Raw genomic sequence first — 24,210 nt, 5'->3', positions numbered from 1 at the left:
CTACAATAGTACAAATGAATAGTTGATTTTGAAACACCCAGAGATTTTGTGTTTCATTTCATTTTCTTCGTTATTTCTCATGAGCCTGTGAGTTGGACCCAAGTCACCGTGGGTGAGACCACCCTTTCTGTTTCCACAGGGAGCGGCCGTGTGCATACAAAGCTGCGCAGCACAGACCCTCCCCAGGGTGGTGGCTAGTCAAGCACCATCTGTATTTTTCAAATGTTCAAAATGAAAGCTAAAACAACAACAACAACCAAAAAAAACCCGTCTTGGAATCAAGGACAAAGAAGTAGGATCTCATATCCAATTATGTCAGTTCCTCTTTTCTTTGAAAGAAAGGTCTGGGTCTCACCTTTGAGAAGTAAAATTGTAATAGCCACTTTCCTCCAGGACTTCTTCAATCACCGTCTACACATGGGGGAGGGAAACAGGTCAGTACTGCTTTACAAGCAACATCATATAATGATTCAGAAGTGCTGCCCAATCCTCACCTGCATCTGTTCGTATGTTATTCCTTCCTCCAAGTCAAAGCTGCTGAATAAACCTGAAATAGATAAATTATGGAAAGTCTGACATTTGGTTCATATTTTCTTAGGCTCTATTGACCATAATGTCCCGACTGCAATGGAAACAGGTCAGTTTCTTAATGATGAAGATGGGGGCTTGTGAGCAAATTCCAAAGTATTTTGCTTTTCAGTATCCCAACTCTTTGTCTCTCTGCTTAAATCTTCACATGCTTTGTGGGTGGCCATCCCAGAGTTAACACACAGACAGGTTTAGGTGCATTGTTCAGGGTATAAAAATTGGTCAGCTAAGTTAGTGTGATCACCGTGTGTCTGCCTGTGTACACACGCATGTGTTGGGGACAGATGGGGAAGGATTCTAAACACAAGTGTCTGACATGTGAGTTAACTGATTAAGAAACTCCCTCGTCCAGAAGGGAAAAAGAGCAAATAGGTGCTGGAAGTGAATTCTGGAAATGAATTCCGAGAGGAGGGCAGAAACGGACAGTGAAGAACACCAAGGATCTGGTGACTTCATAATCCTGCCTAGAGGTAAATAAACTACACTTAACGCCAAAAGACAAAACTTATTTTGATTGTTAGTGTGGGTTTGGTATACCGATACCTTAACCCACACCCACCGAAACCCAGTGTTATCAAATCTACTCCAATTCACAGCAAAACTACAGGGCAGAGGGTTTCCAAGGCTATCAGTCTTTGTGGATGCAGGCTGCTACATCTTTCTCCCATGGAGTGGCTGATAGGTTTGCTGCTCTGACCTTCTGGTTAGCAGCTTAACACTCCCACCACTGAGCCACCAAGGCGCCCTGTAACCCACGCTCACCCTCTGTATTACCTAAAGCCATATGAGCCAGCATTCAATCCACAGTGACTCATGTGGAGGACCAGAGACAGCCCTGCCGTTTTAGATAGAGAAAAGAAAATGGCGATGGTTGAGAGGAGACATGGAAGCTTGAAGTCTCGGCAGCTCCTTCTTAAAGCCAAGCATCCAAGCATTTCCCACAGGGCTGGCGGTCTCTGCCTCCTTTGCTTTTTCCCTTTCCTGTTGTGACAGGGCTAGCTAGGATAACTGGGAGGGAGGGAGGGTGTCCACCTGCCCTGCAAGGAGTCACCTCACTATGGGAACTGGGAAAGACTTCCATCAGAGAAGTTTGGCCTGAGGACTTGTCATGGGAAATACTTGTAAAGTCAAATGATTTTTGACCACACTTTATCTTGATCTTACAGATTCCTGAGGGCCAATTAAAAAAAATCTGTTTACACAGGCTTGCTTTAGCCCATGAGTCCAAGACGTAGGGAATGTTTGATAATTGATCAATAAAATGATCTTCCTAAATTAGACAATGAAAGGACAAGAAAAATTAGTGCCTTTTTTCCGGACTGAAGAGAGAAGTCTTCCTTTAACCATAAAAGCTGCAGTTTCAGCAAGTTCACAGAGTGAAGTAACTATAGTTTACAGCAATTCAAAAATTATTAAATAACTGAAACTTTGGAGTACCCTGAAAGCTTCTCCTTAGATCTCAAATATGTGATAAGTATTAAACTATACTGAACCTCTGCTAATGGCCAAGTACTTTTTATGCTGAATTTTTAATGTAACCCAATAAGATTGGCACTATATTTAGCCCCGTTTTATGAGCAAGGAAATTGAGGGTCAGAAAGGTTTAAATATCTTATCCAAGGCCAGTTAGGGAGCCCTAGTGGCACAGTGGATACAAGGTGGGCTGTGATCTGAAAGGTCAGCAGTTTGATACCACCAGCTGCTTTGAGGGAGAAAGAGGAGTTTTCTATCCCTGTAAACAGTTATCATCTCGGAAACTCACAGTTCAACCTTGTGCTACCCTGCTCTATAGGGTCACTACTAGTCAGCCTTGATCCGAAAGCACAGAGTCTGGTTTTCTAATACCAGCTACTAACTGTGCTAGCTGAGATTGTTCACCTGGGCATTCAGGTTCTAGAACTTACACCACTAACCATTAATCCGTATGCTCTACTGTGCCTCCCGAGGTAAAATGCATACAAAATTAAACTGGCCCATGCATAGAAAGATGGATACATAAATATCTGTCTGAAGAAGTTTATTGTGTTTTGTTTTGTTAGATTTTTGTCCATTTTGAGTACAAAGTACTCTTTTCTACTTTTTCTCTCACTGGCTGCTTCTGAGCCTTTGACTTCCCCCCATCAGATAAGCCAGAAGACATAAAAGGCTACACTGTTCACCCACACAGCATCTGGTGTTTATTGATGGTGTTAATACATGATCAAGGACGCTGCCACAAGTAGGTAAGATGGATCTCGGGGGATTTCTAGTTTCCTATCAGATGCCTCTTCCAATTACTGTCAGAGATCATGAAAATTAGCTTTCCCTGCCTTTTCTTTTAATTGAAAATTATCTATCAGAGATAACTGTTGAGACAAATAGATTTAAACAATTTATTTCCATCTGAAAGCCTGATTTTCCATGACGGTGGCCCTTACCTGTTGGGTCATTTGGGGACAGGATTTTTCCACCAGATGAATGATGTAATGAATGATAATCTGCTGTAAAAAAGGTGGGTTCAATTGGTTCTGGAGATCCCTGAGATAACTAAAAAAAAAAAAAACACAGCAAAACCACATCTTATTTTAAACACAGAAACAAATAGGCCAGAAGGCTTTCTATTTCCCTAAATCACAACATAGACAATTTAGTGCTTTGTGGTTTTTCAATTCCTTGTAAATAGACAGAGACAGCTTCTTCCTTCTTACATAATTTATAAATCCTAGGCAGGTAAATTACAGTGAAAGCAAGCTAGATAATTCTCTGGCCATATGAAAAAATAAAGTGCTTTACAGCTTTATGACAGCAAAGTCAAACTGGGCAGAACAACAGTGTCACGAGGCCTTGGACATCAAAATGTCAGTGTTGCCCGGCATAGAAGAATAACCTCCAAGGATTTGACAGAACAATGCATTTCACTCAAATCATGATCTTTGTCTTATAGTTGCTGTGAACAATGCCTTCTTATCGGGCTGAGACAAAGTAGTCTCTTAATACATTTTCCCCTAAATTCCTATTAATTAACTTTAATCCCTCACATTTCTTCACAACACTCTAAAGAGTAATTCACCAAATGACAGAATTGATTAAAGTTACAGTGGTTTAATGCCCTTTGTATAGATGAATTGTTCGGATGAAATTTCATGCTCTACGTGTTTTGCACTCTTCCTTTCATTGTTAACCTTTCATTAACCTTTTCTTTCATTTCCTTTCAACCAGCATTTGGGTTGGCCCAGGTTTTGTGCTTGAATATATGTGTTCAAAACATCAATCTGTATTAATAAACATAACCAAATTGGCCCGATTTTTACTATGTAATCCTAGTTACCCTGAATATGTATACTTTTGCTCATGAATTAAAAACACACGACTATTCAATCACTTGGGGAAATGCCTTGGATGTATATAAGGCTCAACAAAACATACTCACTCTATAATCCTAAAACTCGAGTTCTAGGTATTATTCAAGAAGAACAGTGTATGTGTCAATCAAAAGATATATACAAGAATGCTCATGATACTTTGATTCATAAAATGTAAAATTCGGAAGAAGTCCAAAGGTGTGTGGATTGACCGCGTGTCTGTCAGTTTGTTGTACCGCAGGCGCTCGCGTGCTGCTGCGATGTGAGAAGCTGGGCCACGGGTCTTTAAAATGCCAGTAAGATCGCCCCAGTGGACAGGTTTCAGCAGAGCTTCCAGACTATGAAAGATTAAAAAGGAGGAACTGGTGATCTACTTAAAAAAAATAATAACACCAGGGAAAACCTGATAAACAGCAAGAGAACCCTGGAAGTTGAGCCCCTTAGGTTGGAAGGCACTCAAAACCCCAAAGGGGAAAGTTGCCTCCTCAACAGAGGAGAGCATGCTGTCCACTGCTGTTGAGTTGACTCTGACTCATGACAGCAAGGTAGGATATAGAACCACTCTATGCGATTTCCAAGGCTACAAAAGTCTTTCCAGAAGCAGATGCCACATTTTTCTCCCATGGAGTTACTTGAGTTCAAACCATCTACCTATCAGTTAGCAGCCCGGTGCTTTAACCACTGTACTCAAAGGGAACATCCTCAGGATGTTATCAACCTTGATGTGGATGAAGTAAAGATTCTGAAGGTGATGATGTGGCTCAGTTCAAGATGAGAAGAAATCCTTGAAAGCATCCATTAATAATCAGAATGTGGAATATACTAATTATGAACCTAGGAAAATTGGCAATCATCAAAAATGAAATGGAACACATAAAATCAAATTGTAGGCATCAGTGAGTAGAATAGACTGATACTGCAATTTTGAAGCAGACAAAAGTTGGAAACAAAGAAGACAAATCATCAGATGGACAATATAGCCTTGGTGAAAGAAACGGTGAGGGAGCAGGCACGACAGAATATTTACTAGATCACCTACTTATTATTACAAATACACTTTATCAACAACATAAACAGGAAAGTGGGCCTCACCATCTGGAATACACAGGGATTAAATTGAGTACCTCTGAGGAAAGAGATGAGACAGAGGTTCAATCTTCTTATTCAGAGCAAGGCCAGGGGCTGACTGTGGAAAAGGTCTTCAACTGCTCCTAGGCAAGTTAAAATGAAAGCTGGAGAAATTAAGACACGTCCATCAGGACTGAAAACAGGATGGTCTTCTTAATGGCTTTGCTGTCTTCATGTCTTTTTTTTAATTTTATTGCTGTATTTTCTTTTGTAAATAAATTTCAAAATAAGGAGTTGGCTACCATTAAGAAACAGGGGAGAGAATTTTACATTTTATGAATCAAAGTATCATGAGCATTCTTGTATATATCTTTTGATCGACACATACACTGTTCTTCTTGAATAATACCTAGAACTCGAGTTTTAGGATTATAGAGTGAGTATGTTTTGTTGAGCCTTATATACATCCAAGGCAAATTAAAAACACACGACTATTCAATCACTTGGGAAAAGAGCCACATGGATGTCAGAAAAAACTCTGAAGTTTGTTCTTAAACATAGAGGAGCTAGAGCAAACAAAATGAATGGTGAAATAAAATAATTGAAGTCAATTTCAAAGGATGGCTTGAGAAGATAAAATATTACAACAGTGCCCAGATCTAGAGGCAGAAAGGCGGATAAGGAAGATTATCAGCATTTCTCAAACTTAAAGAACTGAAGACAAAGTCACGCTGTGAGTTAAATACATAGAAGGATTCTGCAGACAAAATATTGAACATCTGGGATCCAGTCACTACCCAAGAAAGCAGCAGTCAAGAGATTAAGCAATGTATTGCATTAAGCAAATTTGCTGCAAAAAGATGCCTTTAAAATGTTACAAAGCAAAGATGTCACATTGAGGATGAAGGTGCTTTTGACTGAAGCCATGGGGATATCCATCGCCTCTGATGCATATGGAAGCTGGACAACAGAATAATAAAGACTGAAGAAGAATTGACACATGTGAATTATGAGGTTGCTAATGAATACTGAAAGTATCATGGACTGCCAGAAGAACAAACAAATGTGTCTTGGAATAAGTATCGCCAGAATGTCCCTTCAAAGTCGGTCAGCATGGCGAAGCTTCGTATCATGTATTTGGACATGTTAGCAGGCCAGTCCCTGAAGAAGGACATTATGTTTGGGAAAGAAGAGTCGGCAAAAGGAGAAAGACCCCAAGGAGAGTGACACGGTGGTTTCGACCGTGGGCTCAGACACAATGACAGTGAGGATGGTGCAGTGTCCCGTTGCATGGTACCCAGGGTCACTGTGGGTTGGAAACAACACTATAGCATCTCACAATAAAAATATCCACCACCCATCGTGAACATGGCTGCTCTAGCTTCATCGATGAGTCCTCTGCCTCCCTTCCTACTGTGTTCTTTACTCCTAGGGAAAGAAAGCGGCCCAGACAAGGTTTAAGCAAATGGGTGTGCCTGGGTTCCAATAAAAATCTACTAATGAAATCACTATGCTGACTCTGGCCCAAGGGCTATAGTTTATTGACCCCTTATCTAGCGGTGAGCCCTGGTGACACAGAGGGTTAAGAGTAGGCCTGCTACCCTCCAGGTCAGCAGTTTGAAACTACTAGTGGTTCTTCAGGAAAAAGATGAGGTTTTCTACTCCTGTGAACACTGACCATCTCAGAAACCCATAGGAGGCAGGTCTACTGTGTTCTATAGGGTCATTAGGCATTGGAATTGTATGGATGGCAGTGAGTTCAGCTAGAAGTCTGATGAATTTAGATTCAAGGTTCGGGCAAGAATGCTTCATAGGTGGTGCTTCGTGCTCCCATTGGGAGCCATTCAATGCCTTTTTTTTTGTTCTGTTAACAGCCACTGGTGATTATGTCTTGTGTCGCTGTGTACCATCAGGTTGAAGGGACTAGGTACAATGTTTCATTAGGGGCTGCAAAATGGTGTCATCTCAATTCACCTTTGGCACTTATTAGCTGAAGTAATTCTACAATGAGACATATCCCTTCATCAACCATTTAGTAAATCTGACAGAATTAATCAAGAAAAGAAAAGGGCTTGCTGTATTTTCTTTTTTTGTTTGGAATCTCTTTTTCTTTTAAAAAAAAATTTATTGCTGTATTTTCTTTTGTAAATAAATTTCAAAATAAGGAGTTGGCTACCTCTCAAGGTTACTCCAAGGGCAACCAAGGAGGGATTACTGTTGAGAGTCATTATGAACTCCTGGATTAAACAAAGTGTTTTCAATCCGCTGTTGTTATTCTTATTAGTGCTCTAATTATCCCCATGAAGCACCAGTGGAAGGCCCATCAAGCGGGCACTGAATCCCCTGACTCAGCCTCAGTCCCTACTCTCTTGTTACTTCAAGAAAGTGCAGTCTCATTTCACACAACTCTGGCCCTAGAGTGCTGACCAGCTAGCTCTCCAGGAGTCCGGCATGCTAGGCTTGCTCATTGCCACTGGCTTAGTTTCTAAATCTTTTAAGTAGACATGTTAGGAAATTTGTAAATTTGAACAGGTAAGACTCATAAAAAAATTGCATTACATTCTAAACTCTAGGTCCTCCAAAGTGGTCTGTGGCGTTCCACAGATGTTTCAGAGGGGAGCGTCAACATCAAGGCCATTTGATGGACTATCACTGCTTCCTGTTTCCACATTCACCATAAAGAGCAACCATTTGCCAGGGGACAGTTCCAACCCACGGAGACCCCACTTGTGCCGACCTTGGCTAGCAGCCAGGCACGTGAACGATTTGTGCTGTCCAGGATCCCCTCTATGATGGAACCCACTGCAGGTGAGTCCCTTTGGACTCAGTGTGACCCTCTAGGACACCGTAGAATGGCCTCACAGGGTTTTGTAGGGTATCCTGGAAGAAGTCCAGCCAGAATACTCCTTAGGGACGAGGCAGGCAAGCATTTGTCCCATGAATGCTAGCCATGTGATCAGGTGAGCCCAATCCCTAGAAAAGGAGGTCAGGCTTGGTAAAGTTGAAGGTAAGCGAAAAAGAAGTGGATCCTCAGCCAGATGGACAGACACAGTGGCTGCAACCATGAGCTCAACCCTACCAATTGTGAGGACGGTGCAGGACAAAGCTGTGTTCTGTTCTATTGTGCACAAAACAACAAAAAGCAATCTTGATGGAAACAGATGGCTGCGTCTTTCTGCCTTTCCCTTAGCAGCTGAATGCTCAACTATTGTGCCCCTGGGCCACCTTCCATGACTAAAGAGGAAAGAAAAACGTCCAATCCTGAAAAAAAAATACCCTCTGGCAAAGGGTTATTCCAGAATGGAGAGAACCAATGGTCACGAATTCTTCTCATTTAGGTTTTGATAGAGTGGGGTCATTTTCATTGAGCCCCCAGTTATGCCCTGAATGCCTACTGTGAGCCAGGCACTAATGCTCTGAGGAATCACAACTCTTAGCACAACCCATCCATCCATTGTGTCAAGCACCATTTGTATGTTTGTTGCCCTCATCATTCTCAAAACATTTGTTTTTTATTTGAGCCCTTGGTATCAGCAACTCATTCCCCTCCAACTCCCTGTCCCCTCCCTAAGAAACCCTTGATAATTTGTAAATTATTATTATCTAGTCATGTCTTACACAGTCTGATGTTTCCCTTCACCAACTTTTCTATTGTTCATCCCCCAGGGAGGAGTAATATGTAGATCTCTCCACCCTCCTGGAATCGCCACTCTCACCACTGGTCCTGAAGGGGTCATCTGTTCTGGATTCCGTGTGTTTCCAGTTCCTGTCTGTCCCAGTGTACATCCTCTGGTCTAGCCAGATTTGTAAGGTAGAATTGGGATCATGATAGTGGTGGGGAGGAAGCATTTAGGAACTAGATGAAACTTGGATGTTTCATCGTTGCTACACTGCACCCTGACTGGCTCGTCTCCTCCCTGCAACCCTTTTGTAAGGGGATGTCCAGTGTCCTACAGATGGGTTTTGGGTCTCTACTCTGCACTCCCCCTCATTCACAATGATATGATTTTTTTGTTCTTTGATGCCTGATAGGTGATCCCATCAACACCTCGTGATCACACAGGCTGGGTGCTTCTTCCATGTGGGCTTTGAAGGCAGCTTATAGCTATTTAGAACACAATCATATGATTGACAAAGTGACTCAAGTAAGAGACACCCAAAGCCAAACTCACTGCATTGAGTCAATTGTGATTCAGCGCGACCCTACAGGACAGTGTACAACGGGCCCTACGGGTTTCTGGGATTGTAACTCATTATGGGAGTAGAAAGTTTAGTCTCTCTCCTGGAAAGTGGCTGGTGGGTTCAAAATACTGTCCTTTAGGTTAGCAGCCCAAAGGAGAAAAGAAAAGGTTTTAAATGGAGGAGGTAACTTCTTGGCTCAGTGGTGAAGAGTAAGAAGGATTTGAATCTCCCAGACTAGAGCTGTCATTAACACACAGGAGATGTGGCCTGCCACCCCACTGGCCCGGGAGATGGCTCAGGAACACCAGGACTCTAACTGTGTGGGTCATGTGCTGAGCCTGGAAACTGGGGGTTCCCTTGGATAACCCCAGAATCGGAATCCACATATAGACACTGGCCAGCTTAGAGGTCCCCGCCACATGTTCCAGGGACAACATGAGCTTGTACTACTAGTATAGAGACCGACGGCACTCATCTGAAGATAGCATTCTCTGCCTTTCGACCAAATTAAAGATGAGGATGGGTCTCTCTCCACTAGGCTCCTGGAATGCCCCCACGCACGTGTTTCACCTCACCCGGTTGGTGGAGCTGCTTCTGCTGGTGACAAGTGAAACACTCTCAAATGACTTAGGACACCCTGGGTGGCCAACATGGTTACGTCTGTGGCTGCTAATCAAGAGACAGAGGCTCAAATCCACCCAGAGGTAGGTGCTGTGGAAGAAAAGCCTGGAGATCTATTTCTGGAACTAAAGAAATAAAAACAGCCATGGAAAACCCTATGGAGCCCGTAGCTTCAACGATACACACACAGGGCTGCCACAAATCAGGAGCCATTCCGCCACGGGGGGTGGGCCAGGGTTGTGAAGGGAAATACTCCAGCAAGAAATGCTGGCACAATAGACAGGAGGGCAGGCTAGGAGGCAGGGCGAAAGGCAATTTCACTAACAGGATTCTCTTCTCTCTCAGGGAGAAAGGGAAGACAACAGGCAATAGGCACTTCTTCCATCCTGTAAACGGGATTGGGGTTAAAAGTAAATTTGTGTGCAAATGGGATTATTCAAAATATCATTTGAACAATAATACTAAAACCTAGCAGCATGTCATCTTTTCAATGGGAGATTGGAGTGCAATGTGTTTAAAATAAATGTATTGGGACTCAGGGGACGCTATATAAATGTCATGAAATAATGGGGGTCTCTTCCACTTCTATTTGGATAGCCTCTCGCTTTGCTCCTGGGTTTGTTTAGCCAATAGAAGCCATGAAACACATCTCCACTCTAATCTCTAATGAGGGGGTTCATGCTTGGCTCGCCTGCACCTGTGTTCAACCACCCACACCCCGCTATCTCCTTTGATTCAGTGTGTGTGTGTGGTATGTGAGTGTGTGTGCGTGAGTGTGTATGTGAGTGTGTATATGTGCGCGCGTGTGTGTACCGATGCTGTTAGACAACAAAGTAAAAATGTACTGTTTCCATTTTGTACCCAAGAGTCCATTGTATTTCCTGAATAACAAAGGGACTGGGTTGAGCATGGGTTCAGGACGGAGAAAAAAAGAAAAAAGAAAGAAACCTTCAAAAGAAAAACCTACTGACAGCATGACTAAGCCAAATTTAAGTATATGATACAATTCAAAAAGGAGAAATTAGGGTGAGACCTAGCTTCTTTAGTCAGGGAGCCCAAGTTGGTAATGCCCAGAGCCTTTCAGGAACCAGAGAATCTGAGATGGCAGTGATGGCCGCCTCCAGGGCTGCATCCAATATGGCTGAGAGCCAGGACAGAGGGACTCCCTGTCACCAAATATATACCCCGCAGGTAAATGATTTTCTTTCTCCCTTCCTGTCTGGTTACTTGCCCTGTTTCTGATCTAGTTTTTACCTATGTGAACAGACATATTTACTGGTTCCCCAAATTTAGAAGGCTCTAGAAGTCAAAGATGGAAAAAACCTTCAACCCTCATGAATAATAATTTTTTTAAGAAACCAAGATTCTGGAAAATGACATGACTTGTTCAGAGTGACAAACCCTACTAGGGGCCAACATAGTTTATCCCCAAACTTTCCATTTAAAAGCTTGCTGAGCACCGTTCTAACAAAATGTTGGAATTCATTCTCTAAAAGGTGATAAAATATATACAAAATGAAAGCTATTCCAATAACACGCGCATTAGGCAAATATGTGATACTTGTCAAAGAACTTTCTAGCAATCTTCTGACAATGATGGCTATAGAAATAGAGGTGAGAAAATTAGAGGCAATGGTGTATCCACCATTGAATATCCTAGCGATCGAGTTTCAAGTCTAAAATTAAAGAGAAACAAAATACAAGTCATATGATGTGTTCATTCACCAAAAGAATCCCTATGTATAGAATACTGTACCTTTTTAATTTCAGATTTCAAATTGCAAGGGTTACTCTGCTGGCTGAAGAGGGATTTCTTGAATCTCTCTATAACCCTTCTTTTCAAATTGTGACGCAAGGCTGGAGGAAGCTGCAGGAAATGAGAAAACACCCATTATAACCAAATCATTAATGCTGCCCAGACAGCTCCCTGGAAGCCTTTCTTGATGGCTAGCGGAACAATAGTCACTCAACAAGACCGGAATATAATTTAGCTTTTATTCTAAGTGGCACACGGATATATGCTACCATTCTTCATCCTGCGATCCAAAGTAAAATGCATGATTTTGCTCTCGTTCCAAAGTTTGCTTCCATCTATCTTATTCTTTCATTTTACAGATGTTATTTTCAACTAGAAACGGAACGATCTATCAATTACACACATAAAATGAATTCCATGGCTTTACAAGGGGAGATGCATTGATCAGATCTTTAGGCACTCACAACACCTGGACTAGACTAGATCTGGCTCCTGTGCGGGACAAAGGACAGATCCCAGCGAGAGCGCACAGAGTCACAGCTGTCTGTGAGGGAGTGCTCCGGGCAAGTCCCCTCTGGTGTCATCTAGGAGTAGAAGGGGAATAATTAGGATGTATTAGAGCTGAGCAAGGATGACAAGATTTAATAAGGAAGTCATTGCAAAGTCTTGGAAAATAGGGTGACTGGATAAAAATGAGGAATTTCAACGATTGGTTTGGTATCTTTGTCAGTTAGATTTACATCAATATATCAAAGGTCTTGGGACGCAAAGAGGAAAGAGGGATGAAGTCAAGTGTGGGAGAGGCACAACAGAGAAAACACGGCATTATCAGGGGCCTCGGGGTCAGAGGAAGGAGCCCTGGACATGCTGCTGGGTACATGTTGGACTGCTAGCTACAAGGCAAGCAGTTCAAACCCACCAGGAGCTCCGAGAGGGAGAGAGATGACGTTCTCCTGCCCCTGTAAAAGTGTGTCGCCTTGGAATGCCTAGGTAACGTTGCTATTAGTCTGAATCAACTCTATGGCAGTGGGTTTGGCTTTAGAGATTGTTTTTATTTTTTAGAGGGTCGGAGGATCGGGTCAAAATGATGTTTGGTTTTGCTTCAAACTCAAGGGAAAGGCCTTGAAAAGAGAGAGAAAGGAACCAAACTTTATAAACCAAGAACCGGATTCAAAACTCAGGGTGAGAACAACAAAAATGAAAGACACAATTATTAGTAGCAGCACCACTGCCTCCGCCCACCACCTCCACCCCCCTGGCCACCTCTGTGGCTCCTCTTCCCCTCCATTTTCTAGCTACATGACAGGGTGATTGGTGCCACTGGGCAGGAAGACAGGCAGTTCATGCCCAGTGTGTTTCCTCCCTTCTGCAAAGAATGCAGCGCCCACCTGAACCGATGACTCAAGTACACATGCAGGAGGCTCCTCCGGCCTGTCACACTCTAGTTAACCGAGAAACAAATCGCTAGTGTGTTCAATAGGGCAGGGAATTACAGAGTTTATCTATGAGAGTGCTATAGCTTACTTTGTCCCGACGAATACAAGGAACAAAGGGAAATGTAGTCAAAAGTCAGAGCAGAGTGGACAGCAGGGTCACTGAGGCTCACAACAACTGATCTTAAAGCCCAAGTAACGCTACCCATCACCCCAAATGCGACAGAAGGAAGGGCTCATCATGAAGCATCGTCAAACCATAAAGAGAAAGACAGCACAGTTGGGGAATGTTTTTAAAACGCATTCTGCAGCCTCGTGCATGAAGCAGGTTTCATTAGAGAAGTGAGACTCTGCGGGAGTTTTTGAAGCCCTTCAGGGTGGTTTGAAAGGCTCCGTCGTTAACAGCACCGAGCTTCTTGGGATCTCTTTGCATGAGCATACGTCCAAAAGTGTCACTACAAAGTCACAGGCACGTGCGTGAAGCCAAAAAATGGAAAAACCCAAGTCCCTTGTTCCTCGGCATTCCGTCTGTTTCGGTCTATGCACCTCTAACTGGGAAGCTTCCCTGAGGAACTCCGTGTCCTCGTTGGCATCACACCAAAGTGGCAGGCTGGCCTCCTTAGAAGGGAGCTCCATTCGTGATCCTTGTCCATGTTCTTTGGAGCTTGCGGCACAAACGTAAGTCTGACGTAGAAAAACCAGGGCGACATGGTGGATGAGGTAAGATTGCTCAGTGAAATGCTCACAGGACAGCCCTGGCCACCCTCGGTGTGGGAACGACAAAAGAATCCTTCACACAACTTCCGCACCTCTCTCTCACCAATGCAGTGGTGCTCATTCGCAGAAGACCTCTTCCTAATAAGCCCCAGGAAAAATCGATCAAGACTACCCCTTTGGAATCTCAGAAATATATATTCACCATAGCCTTCTGAGCTGACCTCGCTGCCTTGAATATAACTAGACCAGCAGATTCCCTCAGAAGGCACCATTTTCACTGGCCTTTTTTTTTTTTTGGAAGGCATCCTAATGAGACTAAGTCAAATGTATTATTGATAGTGCTTGTCTGCAGCCAGAGGAATCACAAAAATGTTTTCATTTGTTTCAATAAGCCTGGGCATATGTGAAACTGGGACTCCAGTAACAATGCTTTTTGATTTCACCTTAAATGTCAATATTTATATATTCTCTTTTACCTTGGCCAACCCTAAGACCCAACTTCATAAAACTATTATAATGATTGAGGTCCTTTGACTCACACCCTAAATCAAAAGAGGAAGTCAAGATATAGAAAGAGGCAAATAAAGAAAGAGATTTTGTCTCTTTAATGACCCAACATTTAAAATAGATGAGAAGAATGATTTTTGTATGCGTGAGGGATTAGCAAAAGGGGGATGAGTTTAATTTAGGAGAGAAACAGACAAGAAAAGGGAGGAGCACTGTGGCAATTACATAATCTATTGTCAATTTGAGAGAAGAGTGAAGGGGTGGAGTTTAGCCTGACAATCAGGTCGTATCTTGAGACCCATTTGAAGGTGCTAAGGAGATAAATAGCTTGCTGGAGAATGGACACATGGCCACTCCCTGTGAGACATCTCCGTTGACAAGACACATGGAGTTGGAGCTCTGGAGCTGGAGGAGCCACATAGGGACCTCTGCCAGCTCTGAGATGCTCACACTGCCACTGGATCCACAAGACCTTCCACCCACTGGCCTGTGATCTTCCTGAATTTGGCATCAGTGCATGTGTTCCATGAGTCTGAAGAGGTCATTATATATTGGAATGGGATATAAGGGCTAATAACGGACTTGATCTGGGCTGGGCTGGGATTTGTTTTCAATTTTTGATTTCTCTTGTATATAAAGCTCTTTCTTATATACATGTGAGTGTCTATATACTTGTTTCTCTAGTCTACCTGGACTAACACGAGCCCATATACACTTCCCTCACAAGTGGATGGGTTGGCAGGTGGACAGAATGGGAAAGGTGCCTGGAGAGACACGTTGGTTTGATAAGTCCCTTGTCTAAACACCAGAGGTTTCCATTTCCCAAAACCAAGTGGCACGAGCAGTATTGTCCAAGATGCCTACTTGCTGCCCTTGACAGAGTGGCTGCAGCAGCCATGGGCCCGAACATAACAAAGATGGGGGTGGTACAGGAAGCCAGCACTGATTCATTCTGTCGTACAGAGGGGGGTCACTGGGAATTGAAACCAACTAAACGGCACCTAACAGCAAAATCAAAGGAGAAGGCAATACGCCTGATGTGAACCATATGACTGTCTGGTGCGTTCATGGTTTCCACAAAAAGGGCTTTCCCTAGCACTGACCCCTGTCGGTTTGAGATTATCTGATTTAATGGCACCACTTCTGCTGTTATTCAACTCAACAGAGAACTGTTCTCATTGCCTCTAATGCCCTAAAAGGAGCCCTGGTAGCGAACTGGGTTAGCCAATGGGCTACTAACCACAGGTCAGTAATTCAAAACCACCAGCCACTCTGAGAGGACAAGCACAGGGTTTTCTACTTCTATAAACAGTTACAGTCTCAGAAACTTACAGGGTCGCTATGAGTCAGCATCGATTCGATGGCAGTGAGTTTGGCTTGTTGTTGTTGTTGTTGTTAGTGGCATGAATTTACCCTCCTAAAAAGTCACTACAGTAACCTGAAGCAAGTTAACATTCATTCAACTTGCATTTCATGTGCAGGGCAGTCTTAGAAAGCAATTGGACAGCATATCATCTTTAAAGTTTTCAAGGAAGATTTAAAATTTTACACAGAATGATGACTCAGACATAAGTCAATTGCATACACAGGATATTATCAAACGCCAAACCGCACCCTTTGCCTTTGAGTCAATTTTGACTTGTGGTGACCTTGTAGGACAGTATGCAACTGTTCCGCAGGGTTCCCATGGCTGTACTCTGTACTGAAGCAGACGGCCACACATCTTTCTCCACGGAACCGCTGGAAAGTTAACTGAACAAACTCTCAGTTAACAGTGAGTTCTTAATCACTGTGCCATCAGAGCTCCTCCTAAATATATATAAAGAATAGGACATTTCTGGGGGGCCGCTCCCAAGCCCAACTACTATGTGGACACCTGCTCCTCCCCCCAGAAGAATTTATATCAAAGGATGGCATTGAATCTGCAGCTCCGGGAGAGGCACATAGCTGATAGGAGCACATGGGAGCAGATGAAGGGGGAGGAGAAGAGAGTGGAGCACAACCTGGACCACCAGGCCAAGAGGACGATGTTCCCAACTAGAGCAGCCAGTCCACAGAGAGGACCACGTGGCCAGCCCCACTATGAGTCATGACGTCCCTCACTGACCCATAGCCCTACAGGAGACAACATGGGAGACACAGTGTGGGGATTGGGCCCGATCTGATCCTGCCACATTGAGGCAAAACACTAAGGGGGTGCAACAGAACAGCAAGGGAATGAAGTAGCAAGGTTCCCATGGAATGCTGAAGGTGGACTCTGGGGCCAGGGCATGGTGCCCCAACAGAATGGACTGGAAAACACTCCTAAAGGCCAACAAACAATCCTTGAACTAACTACAAGCTTTTCTTTCTTGTGTTTTGTTTTGTTATCTGTCATTGGTTTGTTGTACATTGTTGCTTGGTTTTTCTCTGTCTTGTTTTAGTGCATGTTATTATCTCTGCAGGTCTGTCTAAATAAGATAGGCTGGATGAACAATCTGGAGAAGAAAACAACGGGGCTGACAATTCTTGGGGGACATGGGATCGGGGAGGTGAAGGGAAAGGTAGTGGTATTAACAAACCCAGGGACAAGGGAACAACAAGTGATTCAAATCGGTGGTGAGGAGGGTGTGGGAGACCTGGTTGGGCATGATCAAGGGTAATGTAACCAAGAGGAATTGCTGAAACCCTGTTGGGGACTGAGCATGATAGTGAGACAGGAGGAAAGTCCAGGGAAATAGAGGAAAGAGATGGGAGACAAAGGGCATTTATAGAGGTCTAGATAAAGGCATGTACCTATGCAAATATATTTATATATGAGGATGGGGAAACAGATCTATGTGCATATATTTATAGGTTTAGTATTAAGGTAGCAGATGGACATTGGGCCTCCACTCAAGTACTCCCTCAATGCAAGAACACTTTGTTCTATTAAATTGGCATTTTTTGATGCTCACCTTCCTGACACAACCGCTGAAGACAAAGTGGGTGAATAAGCAAATATGGTGAAGAAAGCTGATGGTGCCCAGCTATCAAAAGATACAGCATCTGGGGTTTTAAAGGCTTGAAGGTAAACAAGCGGCCATCTAGCTCAGAAGCAACAAAGCCCACATGGAAGAAGCACACCAGCCTCTGCGATCAGGAGGTATTGAAGGGATCAGGTATCAGGCATCATCAGAACAAAAAGTCTTATCATAGTGAATGAGGGTGGGAGTGCGGAGTGGAGACCCAAGGCCCATTTGTAGGTCACTGGACATCTCCTTACAGAAGGGTATTGGGGAGGAGACGAGCCAGTCAGGGTGCGATGTAGCAATGATGAAAAATACAACTTTCCTCTGGTTCCTAAATGCTTCCCCCTCATCCCCCCTCCCACTATCATGATCCCAATTCTACCTTGCAAGTCTGCCTAGACCAGAGGATGTACACTGGTACAGTTAGGAACCAGAAACACAGGGAATCCAGGGTGGATGATCCCTTCAGGACCAGTGGTGTGAGTGGCGATATTGGGAGGGTAGAAGGAGGGTAGGTTATAAAAGGGGAAATATTTACAAGGATCTACGTGTGACCTCCTCCCTGGGGGACAGACAACAGAAAAGTGGGTGAAGGGAGACATCAGACAGGGTAAGATATGACAAAATAATAAATTATAAATTATCAAGGGTTCATGGGGGAGGGGAGGAGTAGGGAAGGAGGGGAAAAATTAGGAGCTGATGCCAGGGGCTTAGGTGGAGAGCAAATGTTTTGAGAATGATGAGGGCAATGAATGTACAGATGTGCTTTACACAATTGATGAGATAAGAGTCATATGAGCCCCTAATAAAACGATTTTTTAAAAAGACTAGGACATATGGAATAGAACATTAATATTATTAGCTATGATTTGTATGTTCTAGGCACTATAATTACTCCTTTATAGGCATCATTCATTTAATCCTTCACAACAGCCTTACCGATCAGGTACTATTTTAATAGTGAGGAAATAAAAGTTTAAAGATTATAGGGCATGACAGGATACCTTCTCAGGCATCTAGTACAACCATAAGGCCAGAACAAATATTGGCGCCACTAGTGTTGTCATAGGATAGTATTTTTTAAATGAAAATGTTTATAAACATTTTATTTCATTGGAGGCTCAACTAGTCCCATAAGCAACCCCCCATTTACTCATGAAGAAACAAATTCTAGAGATGATAATGACTTCCTTGAAGTCAGCCATCCACACACATGGGGTTTTTGTTTGTTATTGTTACTATAGCCCACAAAGCAAGAGAAAGTGGAATCTCATCCATCTTAGCTAGTTTTTTCTGTTATTATTGTTTTCCCTCCAACTTGTATAACCCATAGGTTCTTTCTGTGGAACTAAGGAGTCCTGATGGCGTGGTGAGATATGCACTGAGCGACTTGTCACAAGCTCAAATTCCTCCACAGAAGAAACATGAAGCTGTTTGCTCTCGTACAGATGTACTCTTGGAAGCCCATATGGTCAATTCTACTCTGTCTTACACAGCCACTCTGTGTCCACTCAATGGCAGTGTGTTTGATTCCACTTTGTTTTTTCCAAAGAACTGCATTCTCTTGTTAATCTCTCATAATGTAGTAGACCAACCATACTCCACAGGTCCCCCATTTGATAAAAAATTTAAATTAACACCTTGTGCTATAAAGATGTTGATATTTTGCCATATTACTGCTTGAGAGGGGAGTCCACTCATTTACGTTTACAGACTATCATCAAAATAAGCATGCAAATGATAAAACGTCTCTTATACTCTACCACCCTAAAACACGAGTCAACTCGAAAACCCTAGCTTTGCTCTAATACTGAGCTCTGTGTCATCTCAGTCACTCAGGCCACGCGTAAGTAGGAGGTCCAGATAAAGAGGTGTGACTGGTTACATCCTCACTCATCCTCTACAAGAGGAGTTCTGAATCTTTGATCAAAGTAAAACGCCTGCATTAAAGTCCATGTTTCTGCTACATTCATCAGAATTAAAAGCAAACACACAATGCCGGCCTTGGGGTTCCTGATCTGACTGGTGACCATGGGCAGCCAGGAAGAGATCTTCTTTGAGTCAAGCCAGGAAGGCCTTGTAACACAAATGTGTTTGCATAAAGTGGCCTTAAGATATATTCCTATTGTGATTGTTTTAAAATAGCAAACAACAAAAACAGTCCCATTCACAGGAACTCAATATAGCATTTGTGAAGCTGTACCTCTTTACAGGTGCGGACAGCCTGGTAGTTAGCGGTCCCATTGAAAGGGAGCTACTAGATTAGGGATAGTTTCTCCACCGCATGCCTCTGCTAATCGAAAATTAGCTGTCCGTGGCACCATAAGGGGCTGGAAAGAAATCAGGCACAGGCACCTCTGAGAAAATCCAGAAGTGGGCATGGGCACACCCTGGACACCTAGCCCAGGTGGAGACCAACCTGGGCACACCCACATTAGGCACCAGCAGTATCACATCGCACAGAGGTGTGCCTAAACTCAGCCAATAAGATGGGCCAGTACCCTCAACCATGCCTCCCCAGCCAGCGGCGATGGGAGGGGATAAGTCCCAGTGTGAGGGCAGCCACCCTCTCTGGTTCAGGTGTTCTCTTGCAGGGCAGAGGTGCCCAGCCCCTCTCCAGGTGTGAACTCCCTTGGGCTCTCTCTGCGCTCTCAGGCCGCGCGCTCTCTCCCTGGGCCCCGCACTCTGGACGTGCGATCCTGTCCCAGTGCTCCTTCCACGTGTTTGCCGCTCCCTGAAGTGGCTGCGGTGGCCATTTTCCATCGCGCACTTTCCCATGGCCCCTGCCATGCGGCCTTTCTGAGACTGTCTTCCTTGAACCGTCCCTTTCCCTCAAAAGCGTGGCTTGGATTACGTAAGTGCTTCTGCTGCGTGAATCCTTTCCGTGTTGAGAAGAGCCGTTGGAATCCCCCCAGAAACCTACACAAGGATTACCCCAAGTGGTCAGGTCTCGGGAAAGATTCCCACCGAGCTAGCAGTTCTCAGGAAGGAGTCCTGGCACCTTTTGTTTATTTATTTGCCACGAGCCTGTATACCAAGAAATGTTTTCCATCAAAATCATTCTAGCAGATAGGCATTTTAAGTCTCTTGAGACTACGATGGTAAATCTCTGTGCTTGAAGAACTTTTGCATGGAGCTCTTGTAACCCATCTTTGCAGCCCCTTTAAACATACCTAAGCATATGCATCCAACAGAAGTCCTTTCTCCTCTTTGCTTGACCCTCCGTCTTCTGACCTCAACCAATGTTTACCCTAGGGTTGTAAGAGCGCCTGTGGCACTGAGGGGGTCCACGCTAGCTCGGGGCAGCAAAGCAGAAACCTACACTTTATCCTGGAGGGAAACCTAGAATACACGTTTTTCATTGCCAGAGGACTGCTGAGTAATTTATTTTTCCTGAAAAGGATGTGGTGAGCCAATAACTTTGGGAATCTCTGATAACCCACCAGGGAATTTTGTTGTGACATCCTCATTTGGCCTTATCACTGTCACTGTCTCCAGAGTCACCATGTGTTCACTTGTCTGACCTGGTGCTTTCCCCCATTTGAATGGATCTTTAAAGCCAAGTAAGTCCTCTGAAATTCATTTTGAGGTTTGAGCGGTTTCTCCCCACTACCATCCCTCCTGCCAAACAAACAGCGTGTCTCTGAGGACAGTCAGCGGTATACTTTTCATCTGAGCACAGCACATTTTTATTCCCATCACGTTTTTTTTTTTTTTTCCTTTCTGCTGGCAACAACCATGGTTGTTAAAATGGCAGTTTGAAGGGGCTAACCATATTGCCTGCCTCTTCTCTGGGCGGCAGATGTTTAAATTTTCAAGTGGCTGTATGCATATTTTCAAATCATTTATTAACGAGAACAATCAAAGCACACCTACGGAGTTGAACCTAGTGCTTGGGTTAGGTTGTGTAAGTCTTGCCGCTACAACAATCATACATCAAAATGAACACACTTTGGTCACCTTATGTCCCCAAAGACAGATTTGGGTTTCCAGCAAATGCAAATGAACCGCTGGTTTTGTTCTTAGCTTGCTGGTCTTAAGATTACCATTTCTGTTTTGATGCAAACAGATGTTGGGTCTGTAAAGCAGAGTAAGGATTTTAACATCCTGCCTTTTAAGATAGATGACTTTCACGGCTCTATCTCCATGGAAACTGGACAGGAAAGGCCACCAGCAGTAAAAAGCCAGATGCTGCCCGTGTAGCACAGGTGCTGGCTGCCAGGTGGTATCGGGTCCCATGGTTCATGGCAGTCACCGCGGTGTAAGTCTGTGACAGCGTAAACTGGCAAAGACATAGGGGAACAGGAAGGGGCTGTTTGCTTGCTTGGACAATTGCAGCAGTTTCCCTGCGCAGTGAGCAGCGAGAGAATACTACGCGTGGTTTTAAACGATAGCAAACACATCAGGATCATTTTTAGCCTTGTCCTTTCCTCCTTTGTTGGACAGTCACTGACTCTGTTTTGCACTGGTGAGTTGAAGGTGCCCAAGGGGGAATCATTCCTTACCATGTGAAGTGTCATAAATTTTTAAGCATTCTGAAAACACATTTAAGACTCGCCCTGGTTCTATCTGAACTTGCTGAGAGTGCCACCTTGGCAAAGAATATGTAGCCATTTGTTATGCTGGCAGTTTAAAGGCTAATAAAGAGATATTTATAATAACTTTATTTTTGCTTTAAAAACACTTTAAAACCCAATAAAGAAATGTAATACATCCATTAGATGCTTTGGATATATAAAGGATAGGAAAACAGGCATATGTAAACAATAAGAAAATTTAAAGTCTATTTCCTCTCAGGTTAATACAAGAGCAATGGTTCTCAATGTGTGGGTCATGACCCCTTTGGGGGTCAAATAACCCTTTCACAGGGGTCCCCTAAAAACGTCAGCAAACACATAAATATTTCACGATATATGTTGTTTTGTGATTAACCACTTCGCTTTAATTATGTCTAATTATGTTCAATTTGTAACAATGAAAATACATCCGACATATCAGATATTTACATTATGATTCATAACAGTAGCAAAATTACAGTTATGAAGTAGCAATGACAATAATTTTATGATTGGGGGGTCACCACCACATGAGGAACTATATGAAAGGGTCACGGCTTGAGGTAAGTTCAGAACCCCTGCTTAAGAGTAACTCCAAACTCACCGCCATGGAACCAGTGCTGGCTTATAGCTGACTCGTAGCCACAGGAGTATGAGTGTCAGAGACGAGCTCTGGTCACAGGAGTAGGAAGCCCAGCCTTTTGCTGGTGGTTTCAAACTGCTGACCACACCGATTGCAGTTACCACCATACCACCAGGACTCCATAGTTAATAGTTATGGTAAATAAAAAAGCTCTTAAAACTACCTCCATAAAACTAAAATTAAGAATACATTTCCAATATTTCTACATCAGGATTTAAATGAAAATGCATTTTTAATATTGTGATAGTTGGATTTTGTGTCAACTTGGCTGGGACAGTGGTTTGGCAGCTGACACCTAATAATCTCTCATGATATGGCCTAATATAATGTAACAAATTCCATGATAAAGATCTGCCATGAGCTACCAAGTCGTTATAGAAAGAGTAGGGTGGGGTGTGACCCCCTTACTCAGGTCACAGCCCTGATGCAATGGAAAGAAGCTTTCTCGGGTTCGGCCTTATTCCTACACAAGTAGAGGCTGTGGGAAAGCTTGCTTTCTATTGGCTGGGTCTGCATCCTGTGTCTGGCTCACTGACGTCCAGTTCTTTGGACTCAAACCAATGGCAGACTCTACTGCCACCAATCCAGGAGCTATTATTTGTCTGCTATCAAACCTGCTCGGATTCCTTTGTTTCCCTAGTCACAAACCTCATCTACTGGCCACTAGTCTGTGAGAAAGAGGACAGGACTTACTTGCTTCTACAATGGTGTGAGTCATTTTCTTGACATAAATTCCTCTCTTTGTATTTTTATGTGTATGTGGATACATGTATGTATACAGGTATGTATGCTTGTATGTATGTATGTATGTATGTATGTATGTATGAATATCACTTGTTTTACTTTTCTAGAGAATCTAGCCTAACACAAATGTAATCATATATTTTACTAAATAATAGCTGATTAAGTTTCTCCTTCATATTTTCTTATACCCCTTCACTCCCTTTCATTTAGTAAAACAATTCCACGTGGTTGTTTAAGAGAAAGGTTGAGAGTAGGACCAAAGGAAGAAAAAAAAAGCCACTCTAGATTTCTGAGTCTCAACAGCTTCACTTTCAGGGTGACTGAAAAATACCAGATTTGAGAGAAAACATGATGGGTAAGAGCCAAGACCCCCAAGCCCAGGATAAATGAAGACTTCCTAGAAGAAAATCGCCTAGAAACAAACGTGGGAGGTCCTGGAGACGAGAGGTCCTTGGTCCATCTGCCAGACTGCGTGTACCAAGTATTCAGGTATCGCCTCTCAGATCCAAGGCAGCATTCCAGGTCCTTCTTGTGATGCTAACCTCAAGCATTTAGTAGATGTTGGAGGAGGATCGGGCTTTTCTTTCTGATTCCACGGCGCTCTTGTCTTCTTTCTCCCATAGCGCATTGCAGTCAGTACCATGAGGGACACTTCATGGCACTGACCTCCTTCTTACCCTGTTGGTTTCAATCTTGCAGGCTTGCAATCCTGCACCAATCTTTCAGGCTATTTCCTGGCCCCATTCAGGGTGATTTCCCAGTACACCACTCTCACAAACCGAGTTCCAGCAAGCTCGACTGCATGATACCCCACTGTGGAGGTGACCCAGAAGGAGGCTTCCCTGTTAATTTCCATAGTACACTCATTTCAAGGGAAGTCTAGAACACTGCCCAAGAAGAGGGTGTCTGCATCCACATGCATTCGTTTCCTGAGGGCGCTTCCTCAGCCCCAGATGTATTAAGTGCTCCTTCTAGCTGCTCTCCTTAGATCAGTGGTTCTCAACCTGTGGGTCATGACCCCTTTGGGGGCTCAGAGGACCCTTCCACAGGGGCCACCGGATTCA

General features: G+C 43.5%; 1 protein-coding gene across 2 annotated transcripts in view; it reads right to left on the bottom strand.

Moving 5' to 3' along the window:
- Nucleotides 1-24,210, bottom strand: part of NEK10 (NIMA related kinase 10) — a 268,659-nt gene that overhangs the window by 9,837 nt on the left and 234,612 nt on the right. For both annotated transcript variants that reach the window (XM_075547136.1, XM_075547137.1), the window contains 4 exons: nucleotides 11,557-11,667; nucleotides 3,006-3,114; nucleotides 495-547; nucleotides 356-411 (listed from right to left, as the gene is read on the bottom strand). In XM_075547136.1, coding sequence (XP_075403251.1) covers nucleotides 356-411; nucleotides 495-547; nucleotides 3,006-3,114; nucleotides 11,557-11,667 — 329 coding nt within the window. The remainder of the gene's footprint in view (nucleotides 1-355; nucleotides 412-494; nucleotides 548-3,005; nucleotides 3,115-11,556; nucleotides 11,668-24,210) is intronic.

The sequence above is a fragment of the Tenrec ecaudatus genome, chromosome 4, assembly GCF_050624435.1.
Source record: "Tenrec ecaudatus isolate mTenEca1 chromosome 4, mTenEca1.hap1, whole genome shotgun sequence".
Taxonomy (NCBI): Eukaryota; Metazoa; Chordata; class Mammalia; order Afrosoricida; family Tenrecidae; genus Tenrec; species Tenrec ecaudatus.
This window is presented reverse-complemented; position numbering and strand designations above follow the sequence as displayed.